The sequence below is a fragment of the Paracoccidioides brasiliensis genome (genome assembly GCF_000150735.1).
Source record: "Paracoccidioides brasiliensis Pb18 unplaced genomic scaffold supercont2.9, whole genome shotgun sequence".
Lineage (NCBI taxonomy): Eukaryota > Fungi > Ascomycota > Eurotiomycetes > Onygenales > Ajellomycetaceae > Paracoccidioides > Paracoccidioides brasiliensis.
The window spans coordinates 73,190-90,353 of NW_011371366.1; the positions used below are offsets into that span (position 1 = coordinate 73,190).

At 38.7% G+C, this 17,164-nt stretch overlaps 6 protein-coding genes across 6 annotated transcripts; 3 read left to right on the forward strand and 3 right to left on the reverse strand.

Moving 5' to 3' along the window:
- Positions 1 to 700: 700 nt before the first annotated feature.
- PADG_06562 (uncharacterized protein) lies at positions 701 to 1,748 on the forward strand (the record flags this gene model as incomplete). Its single annotated transcript, XM_010763845.1, has 2 exons — positions 701 to 1,150; positions 1,314 to 1,748. The coding sequence occupies 2 exons, from the start codon at positions 701 to 703 to the stop codon at positions 1,746 to 1,748; spliced, it is 885 nt and encodes a 294-aa protein (XP_010762147.1).
- Positions 1,749 to 2,494: 746 nt separating this feature from the next.
- Positions 2,495 to 3,187, reverse strand: PADG_06563 (uncharacterized protein; the record flags this gene model as incomplete). Its single annotated transcript, XM_010763704.1, has 1 exon — positions 2,495 to 3,187. The coding sequence occupies one exon, from the start codon at positions 3,185 to 3,187 to the stop codon at positions 2,495 to 2,497; it is 693 nt and encodes a 230-aa protein (XP_010762006.1).
- A 588-nt stretch (positions 3,188 to 3,775) lies between these two features.
- PADG_06564 (rRNA (cytosine-C5-)-methyltransferase RCM1) lies at positions 3,776 to 5,507 on the forward strand (the record flags this gene model as incomplete). Its single annotated transcript, XM_010763846.1, has 2 exons — positions 3,776 to 3,973; positions 4,038 to 5,507. 2 exons carry the CDS (start codon positions 3,776 to 3,778, stop codon positions 5,505 to 5,507), a joined length of 1,668 nt encoding a protein of 555 aa, XP_010762148.1.
- Positions 5,508 to 12,566: 7,059 nt separating this feature from the next.
- On the reverse strand, positions 12,567 to 12,824 carry PADG_12150 (uncharacterized protein; the record flags this gene model as incomplete). The annotated part of the gene is made up of 1 exon (XM_010763985.1): positions 12,567 to 12,824. The coding sequence occupies one exon, from the start codon at positions 12,822 to 12,824 to the stop codon at positions 12,567 to 12,569; it is 258 nt and encodes an 85-aa protein (XP_010762287.1).
- Positions 12,825 to 13,749: 925 nt separating this feature from the next.
- PADG_06565 (uncharacterized protein) lies at positions 13,750 to 14,637 on the forward strand (the record flags this gene model as incomplete). The annotated part of the gene is made up of 2 exons (XM_010763847.1): positions 13,750 to 13,798; positions 13,934 to 14,637. The coding sequence occupies 2 exons, from the start codon at positions 13,750 to 13,752 to the stop codon at positions 14,635 to 14,637; spliced, it is 753 nt and encodes a 250-aa protein (XP_010762149.1).
- A 647-nt stretch (positions 14,638 to 15,284) lies between these two features.
- PADG_06566 (phosphatidylinositol N-acetylglucosaminyltransferase GPI3 subunit) lies at positions 15,285 to 17,143 on the reverse strand (the record flags this gene model as incomplete). Its single annotated transcript, XM_010763705.1, has 5 exons — positions 15,285 to 16,329; positions 16,393 to 16,771; positions 16,857 to 16,912; positions 16,984 to 17,020; positions 17,077 to 17,143. 5 exons carry the CDS (start codon positions 17,141 to 17,143, stop codon positions 15,285 to 15,287), a joined length of 1,584 nt encoding a protein of 527 aa, XP_010762007.1.
- Positions 17,144 to 17,164: the final 21 nt, after the last annotated feature.

Genomic DNA, 17,164 nt, shown 5'->3' on the forward strand with positions numbered 1-17,164 from the left:
GATATATGCTGTAGTGGGGGTACTATCTATTTTAATGTAATGAATGTAATATATGTACATGCCCGACTACAGCGGGCATCCAGCATCCATCGAAAGAGGAACTACCATTACCTTTGGTATACAAAGGCAATACTCAGAACAATAATGCAGTTATCGGAAGTTACTGAAAATTACAGTAAAGTAAACTAACTATTTAGTAGATATTAGCTACCCTGTAAGAGTAACTACGTAGAGAACCTAGGTTTGGAGTCCGTTGCCAACAACCTACTCCATGCGTTATTACTAGCCTTCCCTTCCGCCTGCCGCCTATTACCGCCCTTTTTGCCTGCCGCCTTTCATCGTTCATCCTTCGCCCTCCACCTACCATCCTTCAACAACCCTATATTCAACACCCTTCATCTATATATATGCCTAATTGGTGCCTATAGGTATGTATGTATAAGTAACCACCCTTCTACAACTTGCCTTAGACTCATTCACCTCATCCCTTCCGTTCAACACTCTCCACTCTTTTTCACTCTGGAATTTAACTACACAACAGATCAAAGCTACCAACTGCAATTAATTGGCTCTACACATTTCCATCTGCACAGCCCATTACCTCTTGTTATTAGTCATTGTCATCATCCACCTGCGGTCCTCACCCTTTGTTTTTTGGCCCCATTGAATTAATCTATATACCGCTTTGGTACTCCTAGCCATGTCAAATACTCTACCCTCTCAAATCCAAGCGAACACCAATCCAACCTCATCATCCGCTCAAGTGCCGTCGCCAGTCCATTCAACCTCCGTCACCCCGGCAAACAATTCCCCCGCCTCTCCACGCTTGCACAACCCCCATGTACATCAACTCCACCTCCAATCGCGTCAGCTTCGGGCCCCCAAGTCCCCATTATATGTCCCCGCCGTCCTCCGCCCCACAGAGCGTACATCCAAGCCATCTCCCCTTACCCCCCCACGCAGCGTCCATGGGTCCTTAGGTAGCCTGGACGGTCATTCGGAGACCACGAGTGCTGGCACCGCCACCCGGGGATCAACCCACGAAAGCGAAAGCCTCAAAACTTCTGTAAGCAAACGTGCTGAGGATGAGTGGTTGAGGGATGAGAATCTCGGAGAGGTTACCGGAACTCCCACGAGAGACCATTGGAAGGTATGCACAGCAGCAGGACATATTACATTAATTTTATCGTTATAGCATCATCCATCATGTCGATGTTTGGTATCTGTCGTCGCCTGCACCTCTCGCAGATTTTTAATACCACAATTAAAAAATCTAACCAAGAATCCCCCCTTCTGGCTGTGTCCTTATCTAGGCCGATTCAGCATCCCCTACATGCGACTCACCCACATGCAGATCTTTCTTTGGCCTCTTTCTGCGTCGCCACCATTGCCGGCATTGTGGCCATGTCTTTTGTTCCTCGCATACTCCCCACACCGTCCTCCTTGACCAAAATGCTCGTTTCCATCCCGATGGCATTCCCTCACGTGCCTGCGACCTCTGCTGGAACGCCTTTCGCCGCTGGGATAAAGATCGCACCGCACGACTTAATGAAATACAACAAATTCTTACCTCTCATATAGAAGATGACACACAAGACGGCAATGCCACATCCGCAAGGTCTATGAGAGCCAGTGGCTCTGAATTTGCTTCAGCTAACAGCTCCGGCACTCTGTCTCCAGGAGCGAACCAAGACGGCGGTCTCGTTGCGAGCAGTGTTCCCAGAGACTGGAGCTGGAGCACATTCTGACTTCAGTCCCGTCCTCATGGTTATTTTTTTTGTTTTATTTTTTTTTATTTTTTGGTTTTACCTCTCTTGCTTCTTATATTCAGAGTACCATTTCTCCCTCACTTATTTTACTTTAGTTCTCGTTTTTATTTTATTTTATTTTCTGCCTTAATCGCCATTATTCCCCCGCTGCAAATTTTGTTTAATTTTCCTCTTGATGTCGTTTTATCCCACTCTTTCGGACTATCGTTTCTTTTCATCTACGACAATGCTCGGGACTGCTGAAGAGTACCACTTCTTTGCTATTGATATGTCAGAGTTATTTTCTATTTATATACCAGTGTTATATGCTCCGATATATGGGTGTGGCGTACATCGTTGTTATCAGCTGTTATCCGCGTCTTTCATGTATCTTATTCTTCAACCTTTCACCTGGCCTTTTCTTGTTTATTTTTCGATTTCTGTTCTATATTTTCTGTTTATTAAGCGCAATCATCTCCGACATGACTTATTTTGAAGAATATATCGTGCTATCCATCAGTGTTATGTGATATATCAGACATGGCCGAATGCTTTTTACCATCAGGATGGCAATACCTAATTCCCCTCGACCACATTGTATTTTGAGTTATCTTTCTAATCAACCCACTTGTCCGTAAGAAAGCTAGCAAGGTTTGTATGCGCTTATGAATATACCAATTGCAAATATTCTAGCCGAGATATCATATCATATCATATTCATTGATCTATTGTCTACATTATTCTGATTATTCTGATGGCACCTTTATTTTCCTCCACATACCAACGTGGTCCATTCCTTCCTCCACCCAGGTTCCCATGCTCGCGTCTGTCACAAATCCCAAATGTGCATATATCTTTTCAACGGCTACCTGTGCATGGACCAACACGTCTCCAGCCCACGGTTTCCCTTGGCAATCCCGCAATTCACTGTGGTGTTGCGCTGCCCAGCCCAAAGCAGTATTTACAAGGACACGCGCTAGTCCCGCCCCGCGAAACTCCGCAAGCAGTGCGACTCTTGATAATTTAATATATGGATTTTCCAGCTTATTGTTATGATTATGGTCATTGCCATGAAGGGGTTTCTTCGAACAATCGCGGTTGAGAACCCCTTCGTGTCTGAGTTCATGCGGAGCATGGGGAGGAGGGATCAAGCGAATGACGCCAACAGGAATACGCCGGTCAGATTCCGCAGAATAAAGAACCCAATGCCAACTTCTCGCGTCATCATCATCTATTTCGTTCTCTGGTGAGCAGCGCTGCTCATCTATAAACACTGCTGTGCGCACGCTCATGGCATCGTTAAATATGGGGGGATTGTTGGCAGGGGCGGGATCGGCGGGGTTAGGTCGGGTAAGGATTGGGCCCGGGGGTGGGAGGAGTGATGTGGTGAATTGCGAACTTGAAAGGATGGTTGAAGTTAAACTTGAAGTTGAGCCCATTGTGAGGGAGGTGTGTCTTTGTTTTTAAATTGAGAAATTGAGATAAGAGTATGACGCATAGGAAAGGATATGACTATACACTTTGCCTCATATGGCAGCGACAGGAAAGTCGAAGGTGAATAAATACGGATGTGAGAGCCGACACGCCTGCTGAGCGAAGGTATAGTTGTGTTATCAATAAAATACACATCAAATACATTCAATAGAGGTCGATAATTATATTCATGGTTACTGACATATCCTATCCTCTCTGTTTATTCTCATTCATGAATGTGAAATATATAAAATGTTGAAGATCAGATAAAGATAAAAAGATAAGAAAGATCTGATAGTTTAGTTAACTAACTAGTTAGTTAAACTAACTAGTGTTAGTCAGCGGACTCCCGTTTCTTTAACCGCTAAACCTAATCGAGAAGTTGCCACGTGCTGCAGGCGGCGAACAGATCTCATTTTAAGGCTTTTCACATCGGGAATAAGCATGTCACACTACTTCAACCACAACTCTGGACAGAGCAAACAACAAGGATCTTTTAGCGACATCTCTCTATATCTGTATCCTCGATCATACCTTGGTACATATATGATGCAATGTCATTGTACGTAGCTGCGGCATCCATCCTCGATGGCACATCGGGCGAGGGTGGCTCCTTTAAATCTCGTGTCTACAATTCCAAACTGAAACCCCCACCTGCTCAGGTGTACGCTTTGATAACTGAGGCATCGAAGTGGGATATTCTATTGAAAGAAGTCGTTGAGAATGCCGGTTTCTTGCCTCTCGAACCAAAGGTCGGTCAGCCTGTCACCCCGCTCATCTGCTTTACTCAAGATGGCCACCTAAACAAATATCTAGCTCACACCCATTGTTTCTATCCTCCTTGTCCATGATTTGCTTCTAGCGAGGAGGGGCATTGTTGCACCCTCGAACCATCACTTACGCCTAGCAATTGAGAGACACAAATCCCGGATAAAAGCCGAATTTGTCAAGTCCCGCGTTCGCCGACGATGTGGCTCAGTCGAGGAACTCAAGGCTCTGATTGCAAAAGAAAAACGACAGTACGGGGCGGAAAAGGAGCCACTCGTATCTCCCAGATGGGTTAGGATAAATAAAGTTCTTACCACCCTAGATAAGGAATTGAATACCACTTTTGCTTCCTATAAGTCTGCTGCTTCGCTTCTGGAGCTGTCGCCATCAGCGCCTCAAACATACTATCGAGACTCCAATGTTCCCGACCTTTTAGCTGTTCCACAGGGGGTAGAACTGACATCGTCAACGGCATATAAAAGAGGTAGGATTATTCTACAAGATAAAGCGTCATGCTTTCCAGCATATTTGCTCCTTGGGGATAATCCAGAGCAATGGAAAGGAGATTTAATAGATAGTTGCGCAGCACCTGGCAACAAGACAACTCACTTGGCTTCATTAATGTGTTCGGATACGGAATTCCGTGGTGGCGGTTTAGTTCAGAAGAAGCCAATTATATTCTCATGCGACGCCTCACAAAGCCGGTCAAATATCCTGCAACGGATGGTAAGTGTTGCCGGTGTTGATAAGCTAGTGTCTGTCTTGCCTGGTCAAGATTTCCTAGCTCTGAACCCTTGTGATAAGCGTTTCCAAAACGTCACGGGCCTGTTACTTGATCCCAGTTGTTCGGGAAGCGGGATAGTTGGAAGGGTTGATGTTCCGCGACTAGCTTTACCAACAATGTCAGGCCCCAGATACTGGAGCAAAAAAAGAAAGCGTACCGTCCGCGCACAGACGGATGGAGACTGTTTTGCGCCTGGAGATTCCGAAGATCAAAGTCCAACTAATGTCGATTACGACCGACTCTTCAAACTGTCTAACCTCCAAAAGCGGATCATTGAGCACGCCTTCAACTTCCCAGCAGCTACCCGAGTTACGTACAGTACCTGCTCAATACATGCGCAGGAAAACGAAGTGGTTGTTTCTCGCGTGCTGAAGTCACCAGTAGCAAGGCGACGAGGATGGAGGATACTTTCAAGAAGTGAGCAAGTTCAAGGACTTCGAAATTGGAAACATCGGGGTATACATCCTGACGGATCGGGCGATGGAGAACAGGGAAGCTGGCACTTGACTGAGGCGGAAAGGGATGCATGCTTGCGGTGTTGGCCAAATGACGAGCAGGGTACTGGCGGATTCTTTGTTGCTGGCTTCATTCGGGATAATAGCTCTGAAGGGAATGATGGTTCCGCTGTTAATATCCCAGTACCCGTAAACTCCAGAGGAAGTATTGGGGAACATAGTGATGATGCTTCTGGGTCGAATTCGGAGTCCGAATGGGAGGGATTTAGCTCGGATTAACCATTGTCGACTATATCTCAGAACTTCTCTGTACTCTCTTGTGAGCGTCAAACTATTCCTGGCTGCAAGGGGTTCTGAGGACACGCTACTAAACACCCATTTTATTGGGAACCCGTTGGAGCTGGAAATTCGATATCTATACATCCTTAATCTTGTCTGTTTAAAGATAGGGGTATTTCGTGAATATATCGAAGTGTGTGTGTGTGTGTGTTTTTATTTAACGCCCGGTTAGTGCCTAAAGGGCACATGATCTAGTAGTCCGCGTTGAACTATAGGGCAGGTAGAGCTACACCCATAGGTGACTACCTATCTAGTAGCTATCTTACAAATGAGACAAAATGAGTTGTGTATTGCTACACCAGCAGAGCCTGTGAGTCAGTTGCCATAGAGCAGAGGTTTTAAGAGATTTTAAGTTTGTGAGGGGGAGGTAGAGAAGACAGATAGAAAGAAAGACAAGAAAAAAAAGAAAGAAAAGAAAGAGAAGAAAACAAAGAAAGAAGAGAAAAATAATGAAGAAGACAGAAGTGAGACAGAAGAGAAAATGATCTATGAGATCTAATTTGAAGATGCATGTCAGTGCATTGAACAGATATTCTGATAGAAGACTGTTTCTTTTAGTCAGCTATCAAATTCTAAAGTCTCATATAAGATTATTAGTGTTTTATAAAGATTGTAGATAAACTGATGTTATTTTATTACTTTACATGCAAGAGTGCAATAGTAGAAATGTTCTGAGATTTTACTGTATCTGCACTAATAGTAGCACTCTGCATTTTCATGTTTAAGATAACTATGATAAGCTGCAAAATCTTCATGATTTAATCAAACAGTATAAAGTTTTTCTAAAGAGAAGTGTGAAAGTTTTATTTTCATTGAGACTCTCTTCAGTGAAATATTCAGCTTCATATAGCATTTGAACAGATTTTTAACTCAGTAGTTCTTGAAGACCTGTGTGATTTATTTCATATTGTGTTATTTTATATAAGCTAGCATGTCTATACTGTCAAATCTATCTTCAACTTCATATAGCATTTGAACAGGTTTTTGACTCAGTAGTTCTTGAAGATCTGTGTGATTTATTTCATATTGTGCTATTTTATATAAGCTAGCATGTCTATACTGTTAAATCTAGATACTGTGTTTGTATTTGCTGTCTATATTGCAGCTGCTTTAACTTCAAAATCTATCTTTCATTATCAGTCATGTCTATGTGATTTAAGACTTATTTAATCATCACTCTGCTTTGAATGATTAACAAAAGTCTCTTTCTGCTCTGTCAGATCTTTATAACTTTCAAAAACTGCACAAAGATCAGCTAATTAGAGATGTTTGATAAAGATTTAAAAGCTCATACTATCTTCAAATTTACTAGACAAATGTAGATATTATTGATATATATTGTCTGAAAAAAATACTAATTTTTTTTAAACTCTGCAGAGTTGTTATTTTCTTTATATCAAAAATCTCTGCTTTATTCATTGACAGATTTTCTGTGAAGATTAGATGATGTTCATTATCTTAGTATATAGTTCATTCTGCATTAGTCACATATTGCAAACACATTATCTATAAATCATCAATAAAGATCATCAGATTCAGAGAATTATATTATTGCAGTTAATTTTTAAAATCTTGTACTGTTTGTTTTTTTATATAATTTATCTTATACTTAATCTGCAAATTTTTTTTTCGGAGAATTCTCATTCAAAAAAATATGATTAGAGAGTTATGTGCTTCTATCTTATTAGTATAACTGAACACTTTAGAAAGATATATGATATAAAGTTAGATAATAGCTACTTTATTGAAGTATCTCACTAGTAGATATCTCTTATTTAGTTTTTTGATTTTTACTGCAAAGATGACATACTGATTGTCTAATGTCTCTTTCATTAACATAATTTTTAGCTCACAATGTAGAGCTGAAATGAATGTGATTTTGTAGACTGACAGTGCTTCTTGCAAGACATCTCTAAGAATTAAATCTAGCTTTTTGACTAGATAATTCATTTAATTAAAGATTTTTTTTTTTTATTTATTTATGTGACTTTTGATCATCAGGCCTCTGCTTCATAGCAAAGTACAAAAAACACACAGATCTAAATAAATTGTTTAAGTAGTTGTACTGAAATATCTTTTACTATGTTGCTTAGCATTTATATATTATTAAACATCTGTTATGTTTTAGCTGCTATGATCTTCACATGCTTTTTGAAGCTCAGTTTTCTATTTAGTCAGATTTCTAGATATTTTATGAAGTTTTCATGTATTTACTATAATGAAGTGAATGCTAAATGTTGTTTCAAAATTAATTAAAAAATTTGAAAAAATTCTGTATCATATAAAATATGCTATCTCAATTTTGATAAAGTTAAATATTAATTCTTCATTACTGACTTAATCATTTAGTAGTTCAAAATTCTTCTGAAGAGTAACAATATTCTCTTCAAAAACAATTTTAATACTAAGCAGTTTTAAATCATCTGCATAGTCTGAGTATGTATATCTTTTTTATATAGTTTTTAAAAAGAACAGAGACTGAATAAATAGTATAAATAAAATAAATGAGACTGATAAGCCTTGTGAAAGCTCTGCTAAAATATCAAATAGCTCTTTCAAAAGTTCATTTATTCTAATGTTTTCTGTGTATTCTGTCATGAAGTTTTTCACTTATTTAATTAAATTTAATGATTAATCTTATTCTTTCACTTTCTGCAGTGTTCTTTCTCTGAGTACAGCATCAAATACATTTATGATATTCAGAGTAAGAAGAGAAACTACTTTTTCATAAGCTAAGACTTTCTTTATATTATGAATTATTACTATCAGTAGATCTAAGGCAGTTTGCTTAGAGAGAGCTTTAACATACTAAAAGTGAACAATCTTCTCTTGTATAGCTGTTCAAATCAGTTTACAGACTATTAGACATTTCAGTCTCTTTTCCAACATTGAGAGAAGAACTATGAGTCTGTAGAATTGCAGAAGTGTTAAATCTTTATTAATTTTAAACAGTATAATCAGCATGACTTTTCAAAAAGAGATTAAGTATTAGTCAACTTTAAGACAGACCCTGAATAGTCTTTTCACTGATATCTTAATATGTGATCGTGTCTTTCATAGCATCTCTGTTAATACTTCATCAGTTTCTGAAATAATATTACTTATATTCAGCAGAGAATTTTATATCTCATATGCTGAGACAATAGAAAATAATAATTTGACAAATGATACATCAGATCAGCTAACTAAGATATTCTCTCTGCTTGCAGTCTTTTGTAAGAGCATCTGTTGCAAAAAATCTTTTTTCTCTCTAGAGCTTGTTTATACTAACTCAGTCTCTTCATCTATAAGAGAAGAAAAATAAAAAAAGTCAGTTGAATGAGTTTATTTAATTATTTTAAAGATATCTTTTTCTGCTGAAATCTCTGCTATCTTATTTCATCAGTATTTTTTCTTGACTTTTCTGATGATTCTGACTACATTGTCTTTTACTTTTTGTAAAAATCTAAGATGTAGATACTGTGCTTAATGTAGTATTATCATCATTTTTTGACAATTCTTATTTCATCATGACTGATCTATGTTTTATCTGATGCTCTTCTCGATGAAGCTTTTCAGAGAAGCTACAAGCATATCTATGATATCTTAAGTCAGAGCATCTAGCTAATCTATACTGAAGTACTCTGAAATATTTTATAATTTATTTAGTTTTGACTTACAGATCTTCAGTGTCTGATTAAAAACCTTCTCATTTATAATATCAAGATAGAAATGATGAGATGATCTGTCAGATCTTGCATCTCATAAAAGGCTGATTTTGATGAGAAGAGTCTGATGATTAGAGAAAGTATAAAAAAATCTATTTCTCTTCATTGCAGAAATGATTCTGCTTACATACTTGAAAATATTTCTGATTATCATATGAGATACTTGAAATTAAAATCATCACCAAGAAGTAAAGAAAGTGCTAAGACAAATCAAAAAAGAAGACAATTGACATCTTGTTCAGAATTCTTTATCTGAAAATGTATTATATATGTTGATTATTTGAAGCTGTAGATTTCAGATTTATATATACAGCATATAAATATCTCAGTTTTCTGCTCAGAGATCTGAAACTACATGAGTATGAATTTGTGAGTGCTTATACATATAGATGAAAATCTGTGACTTTCTTTCTCACTTTTCAATTAAGACAAAGTAGTTAAATGCTGAGTGCTTTTTAGAGATGCATCAGTTTAAGATTCTATAAATTCAGAGTTTCTGTATAAGAAAAATATCAATTTTTATTAAATAATAGATTGAGAGCTATTTTGTATACTGAATCTTTTTTTTATATTGATTTGCATAATCTGCAGAAATCATAAAGATTTAAAGTTCTTCTTCATTGAGTAGCTGAAAGAAGAATGTTGTTGCATGAGATGTCATATTGATTATTGTATTAGATGTTGAGTTAAGCATTATGTATAATGCTATATCTGATGCTGTGTTTAATACTATGCTTAATGCTATGTTTAATATCTATATGAGATTAGATCTACATTTGATAAACTCATTCAATCTCAGATCTGCTGATGAATCTCAATCACTGCATTTGCTATTATTTGCCTTGATCAAATATATTTTATTTTGTATATTGCAGATATCTCTCAGCTGATTTTTTGAATATTTTTGAATTATTTCATTCTTTATCTCTGATCTGATGAAGTAGAATGAATCATCTATAGCATGTGATTCAAAACAGTTAGTGTAGTAATTAAGATATCTGCATACTTTGTTTTTCTTATAACAAATCAAATTTTCTTTTATATAATTCTTAAAGCTGTATTTCTTGCAATGAAAAATGCAGAGATAGTATTTTTTTTGATAAAATTCTCAGCATCTACTGCATTGTTGTATTTTGATCTTAGATGTTTTTCTGATAACTAGTCTTTAATATTTATATAGTTTTACTTTTGATGACAGATTTGCTGCTGTCTCTTGTAAAAAATATAATATAAAAGTGATTATTAAGTTTTTAGAGTGTGTTTTTATTCAGCAACTTTGAACAGACTTAATTTTAATTTGAAGTATAAATTCTTCTGTTATGAATTCTACTGAGAAATGTAAAGTTTTATCATCATAATTATTAATCTTCATAAGCAGCTTAGAAATCAGATAAATAATTTAATGTTTTTTCTTTTTTATCTGAGTATTGATGAGAGCAGCTGCTATATCATTCTTTTTAACTAGTAGAGTCTTCATGTCTTGTAAGCTTTTAAAAATCATGGTAATGTCTGTGGGAATAGTTTGAAATGCTATGGTAACTACTATTAAAGACTTTAAAAATTTAATCTTCAGCTTTCTAAGAGTAGTGATTGAGCTTGCTTTGCAAGCTAAATAATCTGAAGATAAATATATTAAAATTTATAATTTTTTTTCTTTTTTAAAATTATTTCTAAGCAGAGATTTCTATAATATAATTGCTGATGTTATTGCAATATTAGTGCTGTCTGCAGCTGTCTTTACATAGATAGAAGCTCTTGTATCAGTTGCATTAGTGAAGTCAGTGAACTGAATTGTGATGAACTGCTTTGCTGTTTCTAGACTTTCAATATATCAGTTCTTGACTAATATCTTCATGACAACTTCAATAATCAGTGTTTTTGATAGATCTTTTGCCTTTATGTCATCTAAGTCTTTATCAATCTGATTAAGTATATTTGCAGCAGCTAGTGCTTCTGCATAAGATTTCTATGTCTCAGTCTCATAAGCAGCTAGAAACTTACTAATTATCAGATCATATAGATTGAAATGTATTGATGCAACACTTATGCTCTTTAAGCTATCTGCTGGTGTAGAGGAGCTTAAAGACTTCATGTCATTCAGTTCGTATGTATGGAAGATGATTGAGATAAAGAGATGAGATCTTTTGAGTAATTAGTATATAAAGAAGCAAATGTATATCAAGACTCAAAACATGTTTGATGTTGTAAAGAGGTCAGATGCACTGATAGTACTGTGTTAACACATCATCAAACTTGCTATCTGAGAGAACGAGAGAGAGTTTATAGAGATGTGATTAAAATCAATTAAGATATTTTTATATGAAATTGCAGACTTTTATTATGATATCATCTGTGATGATTGATTAATATATTAAAGTATGTGTATGTGTGTGTGTGTGTGTGTGTGTGTGTGTGTGTTTATTTAATATCTGATTAGTCAGTGTGTCTGAAGAGCACATGATTTAGTAAAGTCTGCATCAAACTATAGAGTGAGTAGAGCTACATTTATAGATGACTATCTATCTAGTAGCTATTTTATAAATGAGATAAAGTGAGTTATGTATTGCTACACCAGCAGAGTCTGTGAATTAATTATCATAAAGTAGAGATTTTGAAAGATTTTAAATTTGTAAGAAGAAGATAAAGAAGACAAATAGAAAGAAAAATAAGTAAGAAAAGAAAAAAAAAGAGAAAAATGATGAAGAAAACAGAAGTAAAGTAGAAAAAAAATAATCTATAAGATCTGATTTGAAGGTACATATCAGTATATTAAATAGATATTTTGATAGAAGACTGTTTCTCTTAGTCAGCTATTAAATTCTAAAGTTTTATGTGAGATTGTCAGTGTTTTATGAAAATTGTAGATAGATTAGTGCTATTTTGTCACTTTTCATGCAAGAGTGCAATAGTAGAAATGTTCTGAGATTTTACTATATTCACATCAGCAGTAGCACTCTGCATTTTCATGCTTAAAATGACTGTAATAGATTGTAAAGTCTTCATGATTTGATCAAACAGCAGAAAGCTTTTCTAATGTGAAGTGTGAAAGTTTTATCTCTGTTGAGACTCTCTTCAATGAGATTTTCAGCTTCATATAGTGTTTGAGCAGATTTTTGATTCAAAAGTTCTCAGAGACTCATGTAATTTGTTTCATAGTATGCTACTTTATATAAGCTAATGTGTCTATACTATTGGGTTGAGATACTGTTCTTGTACTTGCTGTCTATGCTGCAGCTGCTTTGACTTCAAGATCTGTCTTTTCATTACTGATTACACCTGTGTGGTCTAGGACTCATCTAATGATCATCCTATTCTGAGTGATCAATAAGAGCTTATCCCTGCTCTGCCAGGCCTTTATGACTTCCAGGAACTGCACAAAGACTGGCTGATGAGAGGTGTTTGACACAGATCCAAGAACTTGTACTACCTCCAAATTGTCTAGGCAAATGTAGACATTGCTGATGTACCTTGTCTGAGGAGAGGTGATGACTTTCTTTAGACTCTGCAGGGCTGTCATTGCCTCCACATCAAAGACCTCTGCTTTATCCATTGACAGGTTTCCTGTGAAGACTAGATGGTGTTCACTACCTCAGCATATAGCCCATCCTGCACTGGTCACGCACTGAGGGCGCACTATCTGTAAATTATCAGTAAAGACCACCAGATCCAGGGGATTGTGTTGTTGCAGCCAGCTCTTAAAGTCTTGTGCTGCCTGTTTCTTTGGGCAGTCTGCCTTATATCCAATCTGCAGATCTTCTTTCCTGGGGATTCTCATCCAAGGGGGTGTGAGTAGAGGGTCATGTGCTTCTATCACACCAGCATGACTGGACGCTCTAGACAGGCGTGTGGTATAGGGCTGGGTGGTAGCTACTTTATTGGAGTGCCTCACTAGCAGATGCCTCTTGTCCAGCTTTTTGATTCTTACTGCAAAGACAGCACACTGGTTGTCTAGTGTCTCTTTCATTGGCATGATTCCTAGCTTGCAGTGTAGAGCTGAAATGGGTGTGGTCTTGTAGACTGATATATCGAAGTTACATGCTACCAGCCTCGGAGGCTACCGAGGTTGGGTTGTCATATCACGTGACTTCAATCCTGGTGTCACATGATCTTAAGACCTCAAGGCGCCAGCTTCCATCCTAGATCCCATTCAAAAACCATCACATATATTCTAATTTCTTTGCGCAAAAGGACACTTAATTCAGTGTTAATATAATTAGCTTAGGACTTCATTTTGGTGCTATTCTATACCTTCTACTTAAGAGATGCAACCCCAGTCTCTCATTTGGTCGTAATTTTTACCTGTTTTAAACGTCATGATTCTGCCACTGTTCCGCCCCCGCCCACCATACCAGTAACGTCGGAAAGCGGAGTGGGCTGGAAACGGGAGCTCGAAAGCTCGCAGCTTTCATTACGATTTAATAACGGCAATGCGGCTGTTCTCACGTCTTGTTAGCATACAGAACTGAAAGGAGACCATGTACCATTTAGTAAAATCAATTTATCTCTATGCTACGAGTAAAGAGGGTATGTGCGGCCGAGTTATATACAATCGTTGCTGCCTCCAAACTGCTGCGCAATTAACATTTGCTCTGATTTGCCGTTATACGCTTTGGTCTGTCAGCTAACTCGTCAATTCTAATCTTGACAATAACGGTATAGAATACTCTGTCCTACTCCTCGGGCTAGATAATGCGGGCAAAACTACGCTATTAAACCAGATAAAGGCCCTCTTCCTCCCCACTGCCTCCAATACAACCATCCCGCAACCCCTGGGCAAAACTGCCCCGACTGTGGGTCAAAATGTCGCAACAATACCACTCCCAGACATGTACTTGAAAATATGGGATATAGGTGGGCAGATATCCATGCGTGGCCTCTGGCAAAGTTATTATTCAAGTTGTCATGCCATTATTTTCGTGGTTGATAGTGCAGACGTCGGCGAAGACGCAGATGTTTCGCGACTAGGTCCGACGGGGGACAAGGGGCCCAACGCGTCTTCCAGCGGTAAAGGGCCTTCCGGTGCAATTACAGAGCCTATGAGCGCTATAGATCCCCGGAGCGAATTTGGGAGACTGAATGAGTGTCGAGAAGTTCTGGAGTCAGTATTGCAAAATGCGGAGACAGTAGGGGTGCCAATCCTTATACTGGCAAATAAACAGGACAGAGAAGATTGCGTCGAGGTGGTGCGCATTAAGGAGGGGTTTATAAGGAAAGTGTTTGAAGGCGAGGAGGGTGCTGGCGTGAGAGACAGTCGGGTTCTACCAGTCAGTGCGCTAATGGGTAGTGGAGTGAGGGAAGCAGTGGAATGGGTCCGCAGCCGGGTGAAGTGGAATAAAGAAGGGAGACCCCCTGTTATGAGGTGAAATGAGATGGTTGTTAAGTTTGGCCTGTGATTTATTTACTATCAGGAGTATCTATACGCCCCTTTTTTAGGTCGTGATCTTTTATATCTTTCGGTCCATTTCTTTCCAATGTGGCGTTGGCGATTAGATTCTACCATTTGTGCGCCGCTATCGTAAGATCCTCTCTTGACTCTTAGACATATCACTCCACCTTCTGCTGGAGGCTTTTGCTATGTATGTACGGTACATAAATGCCATATAGCTTTCCATCTATTGACGGCGTTAAAACATTTTGTTCTCTTTAGGCTATAAATAAGAGAATAAGAAGCTCTGGAACTTGCAATTTCCTCAGCCTGATGCTCTGGGGCTCCCAAGGTCATATTTTCTGAATATACCGTAAAGATTAGCTTTGTAGGCAGTGTGTTTAACGTATCCATGTGTTCGGAGCGGGTATAGGTCTATTAGTGAACAAGATGACGGCGGAGAGTGCGGCGTTGGAATCGATACATATACATCAGTAATGCCACAAATTACCCATTACCTGATAAATAGCAGGCGAATGACTTCGCCGCGTTTAGTTGTCACAACCTAACCTGTGAATCAAGTAGACACCTAAATAAACATGACATCTGTAACATTTCTTTTCCTGTGTTACTCTGCTGACACAATTAATATATCCCATTTGGTTGACTCCTGCGACGCCTGGAGCCTCGACGGATGGAGGATGAGTCGATATCACGAGGGTCATCTGTACTTCCGACTGCTGGTTTCCTTGGCCAACTTCTCGCAATATCGATGTTACTTCGAGGGAACCATATTTCTAGAAACACATATAGCAGGAAATCTATGACAACACAAAGGCAGAACAATTTCCCTGCCCATATACCGCAACCATAGTATCTCTTCAGTCGATCGATAAGAGCGAAGCTGTGTATTCGACCCCTCGTAGCGGTCCAACCTTGTCCAGGAAAGTAACCGTAAAACTCCTGTTCACTGATTGCTCCACAAATTCCATTATAAACGCGTTCAGTTCGCCGAGCGACATCTGTCCACGAGTACATCATACGTACTTGGTCATGGAACTTGTCAGTTCGTACTCTGTTTGAGCGGAGAGCTGCAATTGCCCTCCCAGTAGCCTGAACGAGGTCATCCTCTTCTGGTTTAGCAAAAGTGGTCATGTGCTGTGGCAACACTTCCGGAATTCCCCCAACACGAGTAGAAACAACATATAGCCCACAGCTAGCCGCCTCCACGATTACTGTTCCAAAGGCTTCGGTTAAACTTGGGTGTAGATAAATATGTCCCCGCACCATTACATCACGAACTTCCTCATGGCGAACTGCCCCAAGAAACTCAACTTTGTCTTGGAGAACCTTACGTTCAAGCATTTGCTCTAAATCAATCGCCTTAGGCCCCGAGCCAGCAATGACGAAGCGAACATTTGGATGAGACGATAGAATTCTTGGTATAGCCGCGATTAAGAGGTCCGTTCCTTTGTTGTAAAAGAGGCGTGATATAACAACAATTGTAATAACATCATCTGGGCCTATTAGAGGTCGCGGTGCCGCTACGGCCTCTAAATCCTTTCCGGATATCTGATCATTTGCGCCAGGTGCATACGATAGAGGTCGAAAATTTTCCGCTACTACAGCATTAGGAATCACAGATACCATCAATGGGTCGAGCGAAGCACGAAGGACTGTATTCTCCTTGCTATATCGTTGTCATCAGTATTAAGAATTCGTCGTTGGGATCACAACGAAGGCTTCTGTTTACCAAGTATGGCTTACGCAAATGACATGGTCAACATCGCTCAATGTAAATTTTAAAAGTTTGTTTGTAAGAATAGAACCAGCGTCGGCGAAGCCGAACAACGAATGGTCAGTAAACACCGTACGTAGGCCCATAGTTCGCCCATGAAGAATAGCCTCGTGGCAAAAACTGCTCAGACTCTGGTGTCCGTGGACGATTTCGATTTGTTCGCGTATTATGATATTGCGAAAGATTGGGAAAAAGGAGAAGACAGTAGGCATGGTGGATTCGCGGTAGATAACGAAGAAAGGGACATGATAGACTTTGAGTCCATTGGTAAGGTATCGTACCCCGGTCCGGCCTTTGTAGGCATGAGTGACAATAATGACTTTGTGGCCTCTGTCTATTAATTTCTAAAGGCGCAAGTTAGGACCTAGGCAAAGCCTCGGGTGATTCTTTAGTTTCCTGTTGCACAGTGATTTACTGACTGACGAGAGTTGATATATGTGACTTTCCACTCCCCCTAAGCGTTGTTAACTGGGGACTAGGGACTTCAGGATTAAATTCAAGCAGTTAACGTACCAGGTTGAGGAAAGAAGAAATCACTGATCATACTGTTTCATTGTAAGCTTTAACAGAATTGAAGATTTGGCTAAGGGGAGTTTTTTTTTATGATTAGGAAAATAAAGAGAGGATGTCGGAGCTCACGCAATATTGTAAGGCATTTCAGTGATGTTGATGACAGACTCCGCAGCCACACATCCAAATCATTCATGGTTTGCGCAGAGAACACCTT